At 50.4% G+C, this 20,607-nt stretch overlaps 6 protein-coding genes across 6 annotated transcripts; 2 read left to right on the plus strand and 4 right to left on the minus strand.

The window, feature by feature from the left end:
* Window positions 1–6,898: 6,898 nt before the first annotated feature.
* On the minus strand, window positions 6,899–7,639 carry COL26b_006776 (uncharacterized protein; the record flags this gene model as incomplete). The annotated part of the gene is made up of 1 exon (XM_053179587.1): window positions 6,899–7,639. The coding sequence occupies one exon, from the start codon at window positions 7,637–7,639 to the stop codon at window positions 6,899–6,901; it is 741 nt and encodes a 246-aa protein (XP_053036532.1).
* A 1,570-nt stretch (window positions 7,640–9,209) lies between these two features.
* On the minus strand, window positions 9,210–10,051 carry COL26b_006777 (uncharacterized protein; the record flags this gene model as incomplete). The annotated part of the gene is made up of 4 exons (XM_053179588.1): window positions 9,210–9,599; window positions 9,655–9,810; window positions 9,879–9,965; window positions 10,022–10,051. 4 exons carry the CDS (start codon window positions 10,049–10,051, stop codon window positions 9,210–9,212), a joined length of 663 nt encoding a protein of 220 aa, XP_053036533.1.
* A 3,456-nt stretch (window positions 10,052–13,507) lies between these two features.
* COL26b_006778 (uncharacterized protein) lies at window positions 13,508–14,914 on the plus strand (the record flags this gene model as incomplete). The annotated part of the gene is made up of 1 exon (XM_053179589.1): window positions 13,508–14,914. The coding sequence occupies one exon, from the start codon at window positions 13,508–13,510 to the stop codon at window positions 14,912–14,914; it is 1,407 nt and encodes a 468-aa protein (XP_053036534.1).
* A 122-nt stretch (window positions 14,915–15,036) lies between these two features.
* COL26b_006779 (uncharacterized protein) lies at window positions 15,037–16,007 on the minus strand (the record flags this gene model as incomplete). Its single annotated transcript, XM_053179590.1, has 2 exons — window positions 15,037–15,762; window positions 15,822–16,007. 2 exons carry the CDS (start codon window positions 16,005–16,007, stop codon window positions 15,037–15,039), a joined length of 912 nt encoding a protein of 303 aa, XP_053036535.1.
* A 1,069-nt stretch (window positions 16,008–17,076) lies between these two features.
* Window positions 17,077–17,918, minus strand: COL26b_006780 (uncharacterized protein; the record flags this gene model as incomplete). Its single annotated transcript, XM_053179591.1, has 2 exons — window positions 17,077–17,421; window positions 17,475–17,918. 2 exons carry the CDS (start codon window positions 17,916–17,918, stop codon window positions 17,077–17,079), a joined length of 789 nt encoding a protein of 262 aa, XP_053036536.1.
* A 594-nt stretch (window positions 17,919–18,512) lies between these two features.
* On the plus strand, window positions 18,513–20,230 carry COL26b_006781 (uncharacterized protein; the record flags this gene model as incomplete). The annotated part of the gene is made up of 3 exons (XM_053179592.1): window positions 18,513–18,760; window positions 18,837–19,262; window positions 19,327–20,230. The coding sequence occupies 3 exons, from the start codon at window positions 18,513–18,515 to the stop codon at window positions 20,228–20,230; spliced, it is 1,578 nt and encodes a 525-aa protein (XP_053036537.1).
* Between the last annotated feature and the right edge of the window lie 377 nt (window positions 20,231–20,607).

Raw genomic sequence — 20,607 nt, forward strand, 5'->3', positions numbered from 1 at the left:
CCATCATGGGCCAATTGCATATCAAAACATATTCCTATCCCACCGGTAGGTTATAGTACCCCGATTGAGTTAGAGTCGCGGACCATCCGCGAGTATCGTTAGGTGCGCATGAGTGAAGCCAGCGTATGAATAAGGCAGCCGCTCCCCCTAAATATTTATCCGCCCTCTTAGTGGACCCGACTCATGTTCTTCTTTACAGCTGTCGACGTAACGTCACGTAAAGTTTCTCAGGGACCCCTGGCAGCTTTACGGCCTTACTCAGTATTGTAGTTCACAAATTGCTGACCAACGCGGTCTAAGCGTTTGGCTTGGAGCCAAGTGGTTGGAGATGTCTCCATCTGACGGCGGGGCCTTTGGAGACGGCAAGAACTTGCCTAGGCAAAAGGTCCTGCAAGAAGGCTTGTCTCACTTGATTCCTGTCACGCCAAGGGGGCCGATCATCCCGGGGCTGGCAAAGGGGCGTTCCTGCGGCGGACTTTCAGTCCGACAGAATCTCCCAATGACGGCAATTTATGGGTCTGTCACCGAAAACCGGGCTTCACTCTTTGGTTCGGCCCCGAATGGCGGCATCTGTGGACGGATATCGGGGGACAAAGCGGACAGAGTACACCAAGGATAGAAAGCTGCTGTGTGCCCGGGGAAAACCCATCTGTGTCTTCACGAGAACGGATTCGAAGGAGATAGGTGCCTTTGCGAAAGTTTATTCAGATTGCCTAGTCAACTTGCTGCCCAACCAGCTGGCAGAGTTCAACAAGCAACCCACCACGAAGCTGTCAAAGAATATGCAACTGATACCAACTTTGGATGCAGCAACGTAGTTCAAGATGTCCCAAATTACCAAATTAGGGGTTGTAGCAACGGGAATACCAACCTGACGTAAACTTTCAGCAACAACGCGACCTTGTACGATATTACGGAGGACCGGGAGTTACGTAGAGGCCCGCTCAAGGCCCATCACGATCGATGTTGTCGATAAACATGGCTCGTCGCGTCATGTAAAGGCTCGCGCGGATGTAACGGGTATCATCCATCCGCAGCCAGTCAGAAGGTTGGTATGCAGCGCGATGCGGTGCGCAAAATCACACCGACTTTCATCCGCTGTAGATGCAGAACGGCAGACGGTAAATCGCTGCTAAAGGCTTCTGTACCTTCGATCCCTGAGACTTTGCTACGAACAACAATCCACCGGACTCCTTGAAGTGTCCGCCGAGAGTGATTTACCCAGGGGTTTGGAAGGAAAGTCTACAGAAACTTGATCTTGAGGTTGATGATTGCCGTTGCTAGCAACCATAACCTTTTTGCGGACTTGAGTTCCACTGGAAGATAGGCCGAATTCAGAGAACCGAACTCAGAGGAGCCAGTATTATGGCAACGAGAAAGACCGGCATCTAATCTTGGGTCAAAACTGTGCCTACGCCTTTCTGCGTAGGGAGAGTAGCTGATCCGTCAATGTGGTAGTGGTTGGTTGGACTAGCGGCTAGGCTTGTGTGAAGGGCAGTCAATGACTCGATGTACGTCAAATTTAGGACTCGTCCTTCCATAGGAACTACTATGGCCGGATTTGAATCGCATGGTATAGTTCGTGTTGCTGTACTCCAGTGGCGGGGAACAGCCTTGGAATCGTGCGGGGGGGTAGAGCTCCTAAGTGGCCGTGTGCGCCTAGGAGATCGGACCAGCGTGGCAGCCCTGTCCAGGGGGGGTGGCCTTCGCCCTCCATCTTACCTTACAAGACTCCACCGACAGTTCTGTACCCTAAAGTCTCTAACGAAACGCATCGTCTACGGCTATCACCCCTGACCACCCGTGCATGCCTTTGTTGCCTTATTCTCTGCTCCCAGACTTACTCCTTCGCCATGTCATCACGCTTCCTGCTCCTACAGATATCAAAGAGAAGAACCAAGGCGGCTTTTCAACGGTGTCGTCAACTTTCTCAAAGATTAACGTGAAGAGTGCGTACGGGGGACCTCCAGTCGACCCACAAAGAAGCAGCCGCCCAGGATCCGACCAAACCAATACACCGAAGGCTCGTCAGATGACGCGAACATCAAGCCCAAGCGACATACCATCGATCGCCTGTATACGCTGTCGACATCGGAAGAAGAAGTGCGACCATGCCCTTCCCAAGTGCGGTGAATGCAAGAGAGCAGGGTCAGAATGTGTTCGGTTCCAGGAGCGAAAGCCCAGGGATGCTGCATCGGTGCCATGGGAGTACGTCAAAGGACTTGAGATGCGTCTTGCCCAGGTCGAGAGAAGTCTCGCGAACTGTATGGTCTTGATCAGGAAGCAGGGAAATCCGTCAAATCAGCCGCTTCCCGGACAATCGACATTCGGAAGCACGGCTACCCTGGATCCACCATCCCTTAGACGATCGCCCAGCACAGTCACCACAGAAGCCGGTTCCTCATTACAATCAACGTCAAACTTGGAGATCATGGAGGGAATGCAAACAATCAATGCAGAGTAAGTTCGCCGGCCTGGGGAGATGTTAGTGTCATATCGTTGACAGCATCATAGACGCAGCTCGCCCTCTTTGGCAGCATCACGAGATGGCGTCATCGCCATCATCCAAACACCATCCGCCACTCACGATAACACATTCCTTCCCAACCCACCCTCTGACGACGACATTGGGCTATTAAGAAGAGCCGACCTAGCCTGTTATTTCCAACTCGTTCACCCCAACTGGTCGTTTCTGGACGAGAACGTCCTTGTTGAATGGTTCCAAGCGTGCGTCGAACAACAGGTGCCCTCCAACAATTATCAGTCTTACTTCGTCCAAATGGTATGCGCCATAGGTGCTCTCTATTCAAGCCCCTCTACCAGAGGGTGCCCACACATCGCGCGGTCCACGTCCCTTTACAGTCAGGCCGTGGTTCATTGTCTGCCAGATGCATTTCTCCAGGGGCCTAGCGCTCAATTGAAGGCTCACCTTTTGCTCCTAGTCTATGCTCTCCACAGTCCGAATCACTTTCAACTACGAGACAACACCGGAAAATCGACTTTAGAGATCGCCCGAAGATTGTCGAACTACGAAGCGCCGGGATCGTTTACGAGTCTGGACGCCACGACCACCCCAGCTGTTCCGGAGACTTGTGAGGACAGAGGGCTTCTCATACATTGTTACTCAGTCTACGAAGTGATAGCCTCGACGTGGCCTCATCGATTGTATGGGTTGGTTGATGTACTAGATGAGAAGGTTGGTGCCGATTCTGCCTGCGTTGCTCAAATGAATTTGAGACTGACTCGTGCAAAGATTTGGAACCAGAGCATCTGGCTTACTTTCGACGGCGGCCTAATCGATGCGAACTTCGAGCATCTGTTCGCAATTCGTCGGACTCAGTCAAAGATACGGAGGTTCTGGAAGCAGATGCGAACTCTGAACGGCCAGAGCGATTACCGAATTCAAAATATCCACGAGATTAAGGCCGAACTGGATCAATGGAAAGGAATGATTCCACTCATCTCCAGCAATACCGACAAATCAACCAACTGTCATCCGCTATCGATGCTGATGCTCTACAACTATTGTATCTGCTGTTTATTTCAGAACGAGCTAGCCGTCCCAAACATTGACGATCATGCTGTTCTTTTGACTGCAGCCAGTGAGAATGCGAGGTGCTTTCGTCGTATCCAGGAACACCGACCTATGGTGTACTGTACGTGGACCACAGTAGGTTGCCAATGCCGTCCCGAAATCATTATCATGTTTGTTACGCTGACTTCAAGTGGTGCAGCTTGTCGAGCAGTTCACTGTTGGAATTGTTCTCATCTCTTGCTTCTGGGGGACTCCCTATATCTACCGTAGCACAGCGTTCCAAGCTCCTGATACCCTACAGGCCTTGGAAGATTGTGGGTCGACCCTGTCTCGCTTCGCCAATCGATGGAAAGATGCCGAGGTTTACTACGAGACTTACACATTACTTACCTCTCAAACACCTATATCCTTTCCCGACAATTCTGACTTCGAGTTCCCCGATCAACTCAAGCCTCAGATCAGTGGCCTGACCCAGACACTGGAAGAGAGAGGGGTTTCAATGGCCGTTCTTGCGATGATCGGCCGAATTATCAGCAGTCCGGCCTCAACACGCGAATACCCGTAACTAATCAGCGTCCATACTTTGGAGTGGTCGGTGTAATCGCGATTTACTACACTACCACAGTCTTGATCCCACCACATCGGTTACAATCGTCATTGTCGAATTGCTCTGAATCCAAGCATTAGGCACAACTGCACCAAGGGGCGAGAGCTGGGGGAGTGCGACTCGTATCCGACATCTCCTCTTCAGCTGGTGTTCGGCTCGCCTTTGGCCTATCACAACATCCATTGACTGAGGATGGCCAACGCCACCTATCATACAGCGAAACAAACGTCAGCAGGTCCAACCTGTCATGGTCCTTCATTAGAGACAGGGTTAAGCACGGTTGATCGCTTGCTCCTTCTGTCGAGTGCAGCCAGAGCTGAATGAGCTAGTGGCTAGCTGCAGTAACCAGCTTCCCCAATAAGAGAACTATTGGGTGCATTGCTTCAACGTCGCATCCAACGATGTCAGACGGGCATCGAGTCGAACGAGTCTAGACAGGCTGGCCACCGTTTCAATTCCATCATCATCACTATATGATGATGATTGTTGTCTATAAAGTCTTCGGCCACCGCTTCTTTCCGAGCCGCTAATGGGGAATATGTGGCACAATTAGCTAGGCCCTATGGGACCGTTGTGAAACACTTTCCAACGTTGACTTCCTCTACTTCGTTTCCCTTCAGCTCGCTTCAGCGGTGAGTGAACGATACAACTCGAGTCAATGCTTGCTTCAGGCAAGCTAATGATGGTATACACTGCAGCCAATCGCAAGTTATTTCGTCGGAATGCGTTCTGGGTCTCTCATCCTGCTCATCTCAGCTACCGTTGCAGCAGTCAACGGCTCCAGCATCCAGGCCCGCGAGCCGATACCTGCTGAGTTAGCTCAGCGGGCATGTACCTACAATGGCTGCGCATGTGTGACCGGACTTACTCAGGGGGTTTACTGCGGCAACTGTGTAGTTGGAGCCGGTACCTATGCTGTCAAGACCAAGCGTGTGACGACGCATGCGTTTGAGTGCAGCTCCAGTGGGGGATGCTGTGATTATGGAGTGGCTAGCGATTGCGGTACAAGTCGGGCCAGGTGCAAGTCTGGGTCGGCAGTGTGATTTTCCACGCGTACGGCATGGTCGGAGGGCAGTTCGGAGGTCATTTAGATGTGGGAAGCAGAGGCTTTAACATCAACTGAAGATGACTTCAGAGAAACTCAGCAAGATATCAGCGCGTTGAACTTCCACTCTCGTTGCCGTTTTCGAGAAAATTCATCCAAGAGACGTGATATCTGATGCCAGAAACACCAATATTTGTTCATCACATCACCTTTCGACCTCCTCACAGTCTTCTACTAATTGACTGCTGCGCCATCAAGATAAACATGTGTCTGTAATCAACCAACATGCCTGCCAATTTAATCGCTGGCAGTTACCATTTGGAACTTCCAAGCCAAGTCTTGGTTTTTTCCACGTGTGAAGACCGGCCCTTCATCTTCCAAGAAAGGTGACTGTATCCAGGAAAGGCCCCGGCATCTACTGCTCAACCTTCGGGGTTAGAAGATCTTGACATGTCGGAAGAATCGATGCGTGTCGAGCTTTGGTTCAGCCCCAGCTGAAGTAAACATGCGCTAGCCTCACTGTCCGGCGTGTTGTCGATGCACCGCATTCGTTGATAAAAGCTCGAAGATCAAAGAGAAGTGTTCGGAGATAGAGTCAAGTAGGGATAGGCCGATACTTCCGATTCCAAGCCCTACGAGGAGCATTAGGAACATTGAAGAGCTTTCGATACATGCTACAGCAATCGAGCCCATTGTTGTTGCATGTGAAGCAGCCGCTGTAGGCTGTGGAAGCAGAGGCAACTATTCAGATCCGATCTACTGTGTTTGCAACGAGAATGATTAGACATATAATCCCCCGATCTTCCTCTTGAGATGGATATATCAAATATTCGGAGACCGAATCCATCGATCAAAACCGTAACCTTAACAGCATGAGGTTCCTGCTCCTTGTGGTTCTCGCAGCTTTGTCTGCCTCCACGCCCGCTCCATCAGGCCCGTATCACATCGCCGGTGATGGTGACATGTCGCAACGAGCTATCGGCAAGAGTCATCTCATTCGATTTGAACTTGTGCATCTTTCTGCAGGTCTAACGCATCCCAGACCCGCTTATCAACGGATTTTGGTCCTGTAACATACCCGCAGGTGCAGTCTACACCAGGAATCAAGAAGTTTTGGGCACTGCAACACTTTGATAGGTAATTTTGTCCGAGACGTTCTAAATGTCTGTGAGGTCGGTCGGTTCGCCAAACAATACGCTTTACGCAAGCCAACGAACGGACTAGAGGCTTGCGCGGTGCCAAATGGATTCACACACACAAAAGTCAGAAGTGGGTTTGCCGTATGCGGAACAGGGCCTTTGGCAACTTTGTACACGCTATGGACTCCAGTGAACGGGTTGAATGCGTGTTCGGTGCTGAGTGGGGGGCCTTTCAGCTTTAGACGGCAGATGACTGTGTATTATCAGCGGCCTTGAGACATAGTATACTCTGAGGAAGGTATGATGCTTAATGGCGCCCATCTCCTTGTCCATGCATTGGGGAGTGTGTCTTCACTCCTCATCATAAGCCTGATCTCTGCGCAGTTCATTCAATTATGTCACGTCCTTCCAGAATGACACATACATACGTAGATATTCAATTTGAATCCCTCTGGGTCTTTGCCCTGTACGATTGTACTGACCAACAAATGACTCCCAACTTATGATAAGAGACAACCTGCTGTACGCGATCAATAGGTGAAGATGCTGCGTGGAGAACAGGAATCTTCATTTCAGCCAAGAAACTGATTGAACCAGCTGACGGCTGAGTTCTTGCCCCTTGCCATGGCATCTCTTTCACCGGGCTTCTTTCGGTCCCCGCGGACCAAGCATGCATGCTCCACTCCAGGGAAATGCTGGTAGTCGAAGGCCACGCCTTTCTTGAGAAGGGTCTCAAAGAAGTGAGACTTAAGCTCCGCGTTGAAAACATAGTCATGCTCTGGGGCTAGAACCTGAACCGGAACCGAGACGTTGTCGATATCCTCCTTGGTCAGCATGCTTGGGTGCCCTGTTAAAATGCAGTCCACCAGAGGAGGTTGATGCTCTTTCGCGCCCAGACGGAACACAGCCCAGCCCCCATAGCAATATCCCACTGCTCCAATTTTTTTATACTTTTGACGCAGGGTCCTAGCAAACTCCAAGATCTCAGGCTCTCGGATCTCACGAGAGTTCCTCATGGTGTAGCCCTTTAGGTCAAGTTCGTGCCATCGCCCTTGAAGAATGGGTTCAAATGGCAAGGTCTCTCCGCCGAAGAAGTCCGGTACGTACACAGTCGCGTTCGCTTCCCGGGCGAAATGGTCGGCGAGTAATCTGGCATTCGGAAAACTCCATCCGAGAAGGTCATGGATATAGAGGACAGCAATATCAGGGTTGTTGCCGGTGACGTAGACCTGCAAATTGTTGATCTTGTCGATGCGGCCGACGGGGGTGCCATCCCACTCGAAGGCTTTCACACAGCAAGACGGGACAGCCATGTTTTGGCAAAGGTTTTCAGAGGCGGGAGGTATGAAAGATTGATCTAGCAGTCCACTTTCACGATCTGTGGATGGCTTTCATGACCTTGGATGTAAGTGGAGGTAGAGCGTCGAAACGAATCAAGCGGCGCATTCGGCTTCGGGGCAATCAAGAGAAGTACAGCTTTCGTGCGTGGTATGACATGATTTTCCACTGCAAAACGTCAGGGAATCTCGGTTACAGGTTCGTCTGATAGGCAGAGGAAGATGAGTCATATCGCGCCCGCAGTGACCGAGCACTAATGCGGTTAGAAATGCACACTCCTCTGCTCAGCAATTGCATCGCTAACCTCCTTGCCTCCGTCAACTGATTGGCAGGGGTTCTCCAATACCAAACAAGTAAGCAGATCTTGGCGCGGAGACGAGCACCCCTTAACCCCGACGGCTCATTTGTGTGGTTGGCAGCAATAGACCGGCTCGGCACCGATGTAGCGAGCGTAGCCATTGTTTCCAACAAACAAAGGAAATGCGTCGTGTATGAAGGACTTTGTTCTGGATTGAAAGCAGCAATGGAAGGCTCATTACAATCCAGGCAGGTACGCTTGAAGAAGTGCGTGTCAAAGAAAACAATAAGATTGTAACGAACAACAATGTCATCATCATTGTGAAGAGAGCCCCCTTGACTGTGCCGCAACATGCTTATTCAAATAATATGATGGCGCGCGTCTCTCAAAATTATATTCACATTGCCTTGGCTGGTCAAACCATTGCTGTCAAAATATGAATACACCTTGTATCACGATGTCGACATTGGCAACATCAGAGGCGTCAAAACCTCGAAGAGTTTTGCCAACGCTGTCCAGAGGTGGTTGGGTCGCCTACGCGAACCTATCTTTTACATCTGACGCTTGCAAGTTGGGGATCACTCCGCGAATCTCTCCAGATCTTTTACCTGTGCTCTGGCCAGGGACCAGAACCTTGCGGAGGAGACGCTAATCCTAATCCTCTGAGCAGGATGGCGATACTTGATGACAGTCCGACCATATTTTGCTACTCACCTTACACAAAGGCCGTCTTCCATCATAGACACGTGTAAGTTGATCTGGGTAAGACTGCGAAAGGCTAGTGGTGCCGTGCAAAAAGATCTTATCCCTGCAAAGAAGCCGAAATAATAACAGAGACGTTGAACCCGTCAATTCAATGTCTATTGATTGTGTTCAAACTCTATCGCTAATGGTGATGAAGACAATATGTTGTATTCCTCCCAACGGCTATTGCCGTCGCGATTAATTCCATGTCGTCCTTTAAAGTACCAGGCGCCTCATCTGTTGGGAACTTGTTCAGTGGCTTCGGTCGGTCCATGTTTTATCGAACACGTTTAGTGATCTCTGGGCTTGAATCTTGTCAGTATCGAGATCCTCGAGCGGGGTATTAACAAGCCCTACCAGTTGGCACAACATCCAAAGCCTTGATAGAGATGTTGGGCGGTTGGTCTAGCATATACAGAGCCGCCTGAGCGATGTCGTCGGATATGAGCGGACTAGAATCAACTTATAAGCCACCTCGCGTGTCATTGATCCGAGAAAATAGCTTACTCATATCCCTCGATGAAAGAGTCGTATTTCTCCTTGTCGTGACCAACTCGTTGGGAATGGAAGTTGGTGGTGACAACACCTGGCCGAAGTGCCAAAACCTTGATGTCGGTCTTTACCAGCTCGTTGCGAATCGAGTTCGTGAATGCCTCCTGGAAAGCCTTACTGGCATGATAAACCGCCTCACCCGGGAAAGGCGGAACTTCCAAGCCAGTAACGGACGTAATATTCAAGATAACTCCTTTGCCGAGCTTCTCCTTCATCATCGATCTGTTAAGGACCGAATGCGTGACGTACATCATGCCGTTGACGTTGGTGCTGGCCATGGTCATGACATCCTGAATCTTCAGCTCGGGGAACGTCGCCGGGGCCCCCAACGCAAGACCAGCCTGTTTGCATTCTTTGTAAGTTTCTTTTGCGACTTCTCGGAGACAGATTACTTACGTTGTTGACTAGGATGTCAACTTGCCCCATGGCCTCAACTGCTGATGCGATGGCCTTATCTACAGAGTCGAAGTTGCCAATATCAGCGGCACGGTAAATAATCTTGAGGTTTCCGTGCGTGAGTGAAAGCTTGTTCGCAAGCTTGGCCAAGGTTCGCTATGAATTGCCTCCGTCAGCCTGCGAATTGACAATTGCCAGCTTCACCTTGATGAACATTGGCTCACCTCAGACCTAGACAGAAGAACTAGGTTGGCGCCCTTGGCCGCCAAAGCCGTAGCAATAGCTTCGCCGATGCCCATGGAGGCCCCGGTCTATATTGCCCTGTTAGATAGTGATTACGATGTCCCAGAATTGGTCTGAGACTCACTACCAGAACGTTCTTTCCTTCGATACCCATTGTGCTTTTTGTTAGGGGGCTGGAGTGTTGACGTGCAGAGAGGAGGGCAACGTTCAGTGGTATTGCGTGGTTTCTAAAAGCGCGAGGGTGACTGCTACTACGACGCGGTATTCTCAGCGTTTGTTCGAACTTATTTTGACATCGGTAGTCTAGTTCCCCGCGCAATGGTGCAGAGGCTTCGATAGGTTGATGATGACAAATGTCTTTCAACTACGTCACCGCGAGATATTCTGGTGAGGGACATCACAACGTCAGCCCCCACTTCCGAATTTGCTTTTCAGCCACCGAATAGGCCCGGACCGGCCGTTCATCGGGGATTCTTGGGGCATTTTCCGATTTCCCGGGGCCCACTCTCTTCCCAACCCAAGCCGAGCCGATCGCTGGCGGGCGTTCGGTCGGAGACAGGACCCATAATTCCTCCTTCTCTCTCAATGAGGCATACGCTCATTGATAGCGAATTGTTTGCTTCGCCCTCATAATGCGAAGTCTACTCTTACATCGAGATGTCTCAACTCGGCACTCATAATCGGTCATATCTAGGATGAAGTTGCGAACGGATAAGCCGGCCGGGCATGATCAGTAACTGATATTGTAGAGCTGACTGTCATCTACCCACTCTAATGTCTCCGCAACATTATATCGACGTAAGAGCAACGTGCCGCCGTGGTAGCTATAAAGTCAGTTTAAACCCTTACCGATCGAGATCGTTCATGAAGAATGCACCTGCCTCTGAACAAGAAACGGTTTGAAATGTCGATGCCTTACGCGGAAGCCCGAACACGGCCGCCCTCATTGAATCCTAACATGCAGGGCCTGTACGAAAACGCCGATGCTCACTCGGCTCAAGAATCCTGTCAAATCATAACTCGATCCGGGCTATCCAAAGGCAAGCTATCGTTGGGCGATCTCATTATGAAATCCTTCTTAGGCGGCATTTTCATTTCCCTTGGATCTCTTTTCAACCTCGTGGTCGCAGGCGGCTCTCCTAGCCTTCGATCTTCCGATCCGGGTCTCGCGACATTTGTGGCAGCTTTTACTTTTCCCATCGGTTTTGTTTTGACGATTTTCACCAATGTCGAGTTGGTGACCAGCAACATGGCTGTTATGATGTATACAACCCTGCAACGCAAGACGTCATGGTACGACCTTGGAAGAAACTGGGCAGTTTCTTACATCTTCAACCTCGCAGGGTGTCTGTTTTTCGCGGGAGTCCTTTCCTGGTGGAGTAATGCGCTAGAGTCCGATGCGCAATCCACGTACGCTGTTACTCAGGCAGAGGGCAGAGTGAACATCAACTGGGGCTATAACTTTACGAGAGGCATGGGTTGCAATTGGCTTGTTGGTCTGGCAGTGTTCATGTCTTCAAGCTGCAGGGATGGATTTTCAAAGATCGTTGGCATTTGGATACCGATATGGGCGTTGTGAGTCTAATTCCTTTCTCGACGCCTCACAACATGACTTTGAGTTGACGCCTATTGTGTAGTGTTTGCCTCGGCTATCAGCACTCGATCGCAAACTTCTTCCTTGTTCCCATTGGAATGTTTTATGGGACGAACTTTGGCGTTGGGAAATTCATCTACCAATCAGTCATCCCCGTCACTTTGGGTAACATCGTTGGTGGCGCGTTGATGGTTGGAGTTGTTCTTTGGTTTCTGTATGGAATCGATGGTAGCCCGTCTACCCAAGTCTCCAGGAACAGAGAAATGAAGGAAAGTCAGATCGAGCATGAAGGGAGCCCGAATGGACATATATCGCAAAACAGACATGGATTCGTGGATCGCAACAACCACAGCGCTGGCCATTACGGAGAAACAAGAAGGGGAAGTGGATCAGACTTGGTGTAACGAAAGTACAGGAAAGCATATGGATGGACCTCAGAAATCACTTAGATTGCAGCTATCGGGAAATATATACCGGAATATCGGCCGAGCTCCGTCAATGGATGCATTTCCCGGCGCAAATGACTGGCCTACTTTCGGCCTCATGTCGGAATAAAACGAAGATACGACTTCAGCGCAATGTTACTGGCGCAATGAAAGAAACTTTGTATCTCTATGTGTGCGCATTTGTCAACGGAAAAATGGATTTGTAATCCTTTGCCTCATATTAGCGACTCTCTGTCGCCTTCCGTCACTGCATTCACTAGCAGGGCAGTCTCTTGGATTATGAAAGACGCCCTTTCTGAGTGAAGTTGGTATTTCGACCCAGCATTCTAAAGCCAGCCTTTAATTACAGATTAAAATCATGGAGAAGCTGTTTGGTAAGGAAAAACTCGCCATCATCACCGGAGGAGCCTCTGGCATTGGTCTGGCACTTGCGCAAAAATGTGTCAAAGCAGGCATGTTCGTCCTCGCTTGCGACAATGACCAGCACGCCGTCAAGTATGTCATGGAAACATACGGTCAATCCATCAAAGCAATTCACATGGACGTCAGTCAGTCTGATGACTGGGTAGCGTTGAAAAAGATAGTTGATGACGAATATTCGGGTACGTAATGGTATCCTCTGTTGGTTGCCTATGGGGACTTTACTGACCAGCCTCCAGGCCGTGTTGCTCTTTTGGTCTTGAACGCAGGGATTAAGCCTGAATCCTCTTTTGACTCTGTGGCTTCCTTTCATACCACCTTCAACACCAATGTGTTTGGAGTGGTCTGCGGCATTGGCGCACTCCTTCCGACCGTCAAAGCGAGCGCCGAAGCTGGCAGTCGATCTGCTATAGTCATCACCGGCTCAAAGCAGGGCATTACGAATCCGCCCGGCTATCCTGCGTACAATGCGTCTAAGGCTGCAGTAAATTCCATCGCGGAGCAGCTCAATTTTGACTTGCGAAATACCGAAAGCGTATCGGTGCATCTTCTCGTTCCTGGATGGACTCACACCGGCATAGGTGGGAGGATCCCTCAGACGAGTCTTTCCAAGCCTGATGGTGCATGGTGGCCGGAACAGGTGGTGGAGTACTTGGAGAAGAAGATGCAAGAAGACCAGTTCTGGGTTCTTTGTCCGGATAATGAAGTGACGGAGTCTCTAGACCGAGCAAGAATGCTGTGGAGCGCAGGCGATGCTGTAGAAGGGCGCCCGCCACTGAGCAGATGGAGAGAAGATTGGAAAGGTCCAGCTAATCGCTTTGTTGAAGGATACGAGGATACTGAGCATTGGGGCCCGACTTTGTAATTGCAATGGAAGGCGCTCGAAAATTGCGACCTGATCTTTGTATCGATGCACTCAAAGCATCAATGACAGACACGTTCACACTGTACTACTTTCTGGGACAACCAACTCATTCATGAACGTGCCAGAATACTCTGACGTAAAGTCTGTGGCAAGTGAAATAATACAAAATTGTGTTATTGCATGTAGAGAATTGAAGATATCTCGTCGTTTCTTTCCAGTCGACTCATTTCCTCATTCTGGCCGAGACGCCCCGATACCACATCTACCCTAGCCATCTCTCTCAAGATGCCGCAGATCGTACTCAGTGTCCGGCCGAAGGTATCGGAATGGGCGGTTCCCCGGCCAAGAAAACTCGGATTCTTGACTGTCCCCATCGACATTCGATACCAGATTTACAAGCTGGTTCTCATCGATCCAGTCCTGCTATGGGACAAGAGACACAAACTGAATTGCAAATTCAAGACTTTCAACCCTCAAAAGTCGGAGCCTCCACCGTTTCTCATGACACAGATTGACATCGACGAAGACGGCGTCGAAACTATCCCAGACTGTGATTGCGGCAAAAGAGAGGGAACGAACCTGTTGTTGGCCAATCGCCAGATACACGAAGAGTCAGCCCCAATCTTCTGGTCTCGCAACACCTTTTGCTGCTTGGGTGGATGGGATGTCGTTGGCGCAACTGATTATGAGCTGCGCACCGCAACACTCACCTGGATCAAGCACATCAGCATCATGAACCCGGAACCCCAGGGCGCGTCAGACCATATCAGATACTTCGACGCATCAGGCTGGAAGGTCGATCGAGAATGGAGCCAATCCCTATTCTGGCCCTCTGTCTCAAAATTGTCGGCGCTTTCATCGTTGCAGGTACCCCCACATCTCATCTTCACCAATCGCGAGTTGTACGAGGCGGCTTGGTTGCAGAATCCAGAGCTCAAGATTGAAATGGTCGGCTTGATACCATTCTGTCGAGACCCTGACGTTGATTTCATGGGCTTCGGAGGCGTGTCGCGAAAGAACTTCCGTTTGCACTGGTCAACAATCTACGTCCAAGCCGTTCAGCCTCTTAACATCAAAGAATTGCAAGGATCAGAACGCTCTTCAGACACCAAGTGTGCAACCTTCCTGGAAACATTGTTCGAAATCAACACGGCTGTGAAGACCCGCTTCTTTGGGGTGGACCCGAACTATCTTGTGATTTGGGAGGACTTTTGGAAAATCCCGGACGGCTTTGACGAGTTCAACGACCACCACTCGGTTCATGTCGCCATTCCAGACTCATTAGTTGACAGGGAGGTTCTTATCAAGTTTTATGGCTTGCCGTCTTCCAAACAAACGGAGGCACGACGAGTCCAAGAAAAGGCTGCTCGTGACGCTGAGCAGAGGGCCCTCAACGGCTTGACCGTGAAGCAAAATGAGGTGCACGAGGCTAGTCGTGATAACAAACGGTATTGGCGAAACTGTTTGGAGAATTACCGGGTTGGGCGCTGGTACAGGTACTATTATATTGAGAACCCGTGGATCGGGGAGGGAATGTGGGATTCCACGGGCAACCCCTCGCCTCAACCACTGCCTGCGAGAATCGAGGCTGTCAAGAAGAAGACTAGAGAGAAAGCCAAGCGTAAATCAGAGAAGTCGAACGCAGAGGCAAGAAAGATTGAGCGGAAGAGGGTCCGCGGGAAGGGATGTTGAGCGGGAATGGCATCCGGATGGGTTTAGCAGGAAAAGGGACTTGTGTATTACTTGCGTCTATCTAAGTCTGTTTCCCGAGCACATCAAGAGATAGGCAATTCGTCATTGGATTTTTCAACAGCTTAGCAAGCCTTGTCGTTGAAGTTGTAATATCCAGGACCAAGGTCCGCCGAATCAGTGACAGACTTATCGTATTTCCTGCAGGTTCCAGTCTGCGTACCACTGCCAGGGTCGGTTACGATGTAGAAGCCAGTGCTGAGGCACCTATTATCTGTCTTGCATGAGGCGATGCAGTCAGCCTGGTTGGTGTTGAAGTTTGCGTCATAGTTGAATGCGTTTGGTCCTGGGAGACCTCTCGCGTTGCAGATTTTGGGTTTAACGAGGATGGGGGTGACCGCGGTGGTGACGGTTTGCGTGACTGCATCTCCGGCGACCGTTTGGGTAACCTGTGTTTGGCTGGTGACCTGAACCGTCTGAGTACCAGTGACGATTACGGTCTTCCCGGGGGCGGTCTGTGTAGCTTGAGGTCCCGATACGGTCACCTTGGCAGTGGCGGTGATGGTCTTAGTGGTAGGTTGGGCGATGCAGCTGCAGGCACTTGAGATACGACTCTCGGCGAAAAGACGCAGAGCAGGCGGGCATGCAGGACGGTTATTACGCTTCTTCTTTTGGTAGATAGTCTTGGTTCCGGCAGTGACCGTGACCGTCACAGTGGCAGTAGAAACTTCTCCCGTAATTGTGTTGGTTATCGTTTGTTGGTTAACGTTGGTCAAGGTGACAATTTGTGCCTGGGTCTGATCTGGCACCGTGATTATGGCAGTTCGGCCCGGACCTGATTGTGTGGCCGTCTGGTAAAGGGTCAGCATCTGTATTTACCAGAGAAAAAGACGCATGTGTAACTACTTACCGTTGTTACTGTGGTGGTCTTCACACTTCCGAGGTAGCCCAGACAGAACTGGGATGCCTCAGCTCTCAGGGGTCCTCTCAAGATTGCATAGACTGCGTCCACTACATTGCAATGGCCAGCCGGTGCTGCTGTCACAGCAGACACCCAGGCAAGAGTAGCGGCAAAACTTAGGCGAGAAATGTACATTACGATATGCTGTGTGGTGAGAGAGGATGATTGATGATGAACTGGGTTGCGATGAAACAATCTCATGACTTGGAAGGTCCATCAAAGGGACAGTAGGTTTTATATCTGATGCTTCATAGACTTCAACAATAGGGAACAAAGCAAGCTGCTGAACAATGGACGCTAGGGTCCATTTTACGCGCTGGCAACGCCACAAGCATGTCAACTAGACTTCCCCGCCACGCCGCTCATATCGATGGCTTTAATACTGCGTCGTGACTGGTGGCCATCCAGCCGTCAAACTAGTGGATTTTCACGTTAGCAGATCTCAATCATCTCAGCCGCAGCTCCTACCATGAATGGAACATCTTTTACCAAAATGGGTGAACTCGTGGCTGCCCACTAGTGAAAACATTCAGTCATCGCCTCCCAAATGTCACTAAGCTTATGCCTAGTACACTTTGCTAGAGTCAACAGAGGAACGCTCGCCTCTCACAGCTAAAGACTAAGAGGTCTGGAGCACAACTCCACCACAGGCTTGTCACTGGATTCTCGGTGTTACCCTTCATTGGTCCCGGTGATCGTCAAAGTTGAGAAGCAAGACTGACATTCTGGCTTAAAGAACCTATGACTTTAGCCAGATTGAGCCAAGAAACGCTGAACTCAGTGCACTGGGAACACAGCCACAGATTTTATTGTCTGCCTTTGGGACGCTTGCTAGAGTCTGAACTTCTACCTACATCGTGCGGTTGAATATGATGTGTTGGTGAAGCCAGGTGGAAGCAACCTCACACAATACTGCCTGGGGGAACGTCTGTGGTGTAATTTGCAACCTAGCATACGAACCTGTGTGTCGCCAAATTTGAGATTACATGCAGACTCTGGAATTGCATAAGCCTTCAGAGGCTCTCAAACACATGCGAGTCTTGTCTTGCCGAAATTAAAGCACTTGGTAGAGCGACGTTAGTCGATGACTGCTGTCTTTTAAAAACCTATCCGTAAGTACATACTGTCAATTTTATCTCGTATTTATCGCAAGCTTGAGGTTCTGTACACATTATGACGTTGAAGTTCCATTCAATCAATCATTTCAAGCGTAGGTCATGACATGAGTTCCTCCGTTGATTGACCAGATATCACCCGTGACATATGCCGCATCTGAGGATATCATAAATGCCAGTAGAGCTGCCACCTCCTCCAGCTTCCCCAACCTTTGCAGCGGCACCTTCTTTAGGCCCTCTTGCATGGCAGGGCTTGCGTTGATGGACTTCTGGAGAGTCTCAGTCAAGATAGGCCCCAGGGCAACAGTGTTGCACCTGACATTGTCCTTGCCATATGTCGTGGCTGTATGACGTGTCAAGGCATGCACGGCCGCTTTCGAAGCAGCGTAGGCCACTCTGAGTGGCTCTGGAGTACCCAAGTAGTGCCCACCCATCTGCGGTTTGTCAGTCATCAACATGAGTTAGAATGCCACAAAATTGGACTTACACTGGAAATGTTGATGATGGTACCGCCACTGGCTTGCTTCAGGTGGGGAAGAGCATATTTCGTCGTCAAGGCGTAACCTGTCGTGTTGACTTGGAATGTCCGATGCCAGATTTCAGCATCCATGTCGTGCACTGCTCGGTCATTGCCCAAAGTCTTGGGGTTCAGATCGGCCCCGATGTTCAGCAGGCTGTCAAGCCCTCCCAGCCACTCAGTGCCCTTCTCGATGAGATTCTTGATGGACTGCTCATCCGCAAGATCGAACTCGATGACGGTCGCACTGCCTCCAGCATTGTTGATCTCGGCACCAACATCCTTTGCTGCGGCAATGTTAATGTCGGCTACGACAACCTTGGCCCCACGGGCGGCGAGCAGTTTCGCGGTGCCGGCACCAACACCAGTGGCCGCCCCAGCGACAATGACACGTAGTCCAGTAATGGTCGCCATGATATTTGAAATGAGCAATGAATCTGTGTAGATGATGGGTGGGTTTGGTATCAATGAATGCAGCAATCGCTTAGCTTGTTTCTACATTGCATTTTCCTTTTCTCCATCTACGACTCTTATATCAAATAACACCGGCTCTCGGAATCGTATGTGACTGCGCAAGACCCCGAAACCGAGACCGAGAGCGGAGCGTTGCAACGGTCGGCCAGATCAACCGTGGCAGTGATACGTCTGGGCAACTGGCCAAGCGCTACAGGGGCCTTCAATTGGCCCAACCGCGGCAGATTAGCGACATTCAGCGTAATCCCCAATGAAATTCCATGAATTGGCAATAGCCGCCAGTAAGGGTCCCATCTCCGAAGTGAGGCACAACGCCTGAGAAGGTTTCACCATCCGAACTCAATGCCCGAACTGTTGTACTGCATAGCATGCTGTCAAGCTGGCTTGACAGATGCCGTTAACAATACCATTGGGCGGGTCGACTGATATAAATTGGCCTACAGATGGCACTCATCTCATAGCTCTTGCAGTTTCCCATCCTCCTCCCCTCTACATTTGTTCTCTTCTATTGCTCGTCCGCTCTTCTTTGCAACCATGGCGGACAAGGTACCTATCGATGCGACGGCTGCAGCGACGCTGCTTGGGCGCCTCACCTCAGGCTCTCCGGTCTCCTTGGTTGCCACAGCTCTTGCTGTTGTCTTCGCATTGCTCCTTGTTATCGACAAGCTGATTTCCGCGCCCGTTGACCCTCGCGAGCCTCCCGTCCTCAAGGGCAACTTACCAATCATAGGCCATCTTCTCGGCGTTCACACCCAGTTCCCGGGAGTATATGAAAAGCTCGCGTAAGTATTCACAGCCACAACTCCAATACTATGATGTCTCGGCGGCGATGACATGTACTAACGGCCAATCATGCAGCAAAAGCACAAAGCTGCCTATCTGCACCCTTCCCCTTCTTAACAAAAAGATGTACGTGATCAACACGGCACCTCTGGTCCAAAGCGCTATGCGCAACAAGACCTTGGAGTTCGGTGCGCGCATTGAGGAGATTGCCCAAGCAATGGGTGTTGATGTGACGATTACGAGGAGGCTTGTTCGGGAGAACGCCATCGAAGAGATTTCCAAGATCACCATTGCAGCTCTTTCCGGAGACAACTTACTGAACATGAACTTGAACGCACTGCACTACATCGGCGACCGGTTCAACGCTGTCAAGTCTGGGTCTCCCGTTGAGATTAGCGACTTTTACCACTGGACGAGAGATATCATTGGCACCGCCACCACCCGGGCCTTATATGGAGAGCACAGCCCGTTCAACAATCCTGAGCTGGTTGACTCTATCTGGTACGTAACTTTCCTCGACGTCTCAAAAAGAATTCTATGGTATACTTAATTCGTTTTCTTCTAGGAAATATGAGACAGGCCTCGGAAAGCTTCAGTATGGATGGCTCACCAAGATCATTGCTGGCAAGGCGTTGAAGGCCAGGATGACTATCGTCAAGGGCTTGGCTGGCTTCTATATGCAGAAGCTCGACCAAGGAGAATCTGTTTCAGCTGTGATTCGTGGTCGCGCAGCTTTCTGGCGATCTTTCGGCCTCCCCGACGTGACAATCGGTGCTATGGACTCGCTTCCCGTTGCATCAACGGTCAACACGGCGCCGTCAATGTTCTGGCTTTTGGTCAACATCTTCTCTGAGCCAAAGTATCTGGATCGTCTCCGAAAGGAGGTAGAGACTTCTGGTGTCATTACCATCACTGAAGAAGGCGGCCGTCGCGTCGCAAACGTCGACGTCATGGCACTTGGAAACAAGTGCCCTTACCTTGTTGCCTCTTACCGCGAAACTCTTCGCTTTGAGAACACTGTCACTGGAGCAAGGATGGTCATGAACAAGGACACCACTCTGACTGACCATGAGACGGGACGAGAGTATCTCCTGAAGAAGGGAATCGAGGTCCAGTGGAGCGCCTCTGTCATGCACAAAAAAGAGGTCTGGGGTGATGACAGGGAGACCTTCAACCCGGAGAGATGGCTCAGGCCGACTCCTGAGATCACCAAGGGCTCCAAAGAATCGTTCGTCCCCTTTGGTGGTGGCAAGCATCTGTGCCCTGGTCGTAACTTTGCCTTCTCTGAGCTGTTGGGAACACTTGCCGTGTTGGCTGTCGGCTTTGAGGTGAAGGGGGTTCAGGTGCCGGGACATGCAATGCTCTTCGAGCATTCTGGCTTGCGATCGCCTATATACGGCAGCAAGTCGAAGAAGGCAACGTTGACGAGAAGGCAGGGCTGGGAGGACGTCGAGTGGAGATACCAATGAAAGGCCTGTCGGTGGAGTTTGTCTAACAAGTCTCATTAGTTCTAACTTCTCTCTATATGGGTTTCTCTATCGACTCTCCTCCGTTCGCATATTCACTTTGTGTTGAAGTACGATGATGTTTCATTTTATGTTACGGCTTACCACAGAACTTGTTGTCATGGGAATATGCCTCAATTCCACGTTTGTTTCACGTGGAGTCTTGTCGTTCGGGCTTGATAAACTACATAAGCAGAGTTATTGTTGTTGTTGTTGTATTTAACGCCGAGGCGGCAAGGGCGCAACCGCCCTTGCGGCCGACCTCCCGAAGGGTATATGGCGTGAAGGGCCGCAGGCTCAAGCTATATACTCTAAAGTACACTCCTCTTCCTAACGTCCTC

The sequence above is a fragment of the Colletotrichum chrysophilum genome (assembly GCF_026319265.1).
Source record: "Colletotrichum chrysophilum strain AFK26 chromosome Unknown scaffold_51, whole genome shotgun sequence".
Taxonomy (NCBI): domain Eukaryota; kingdom Fungi; phylum Ascomycota; class Sordariomycetes; order Glomerellales; family Glomerellaceae; genus Colletotrichum; species Colletotrichum chrysophilum.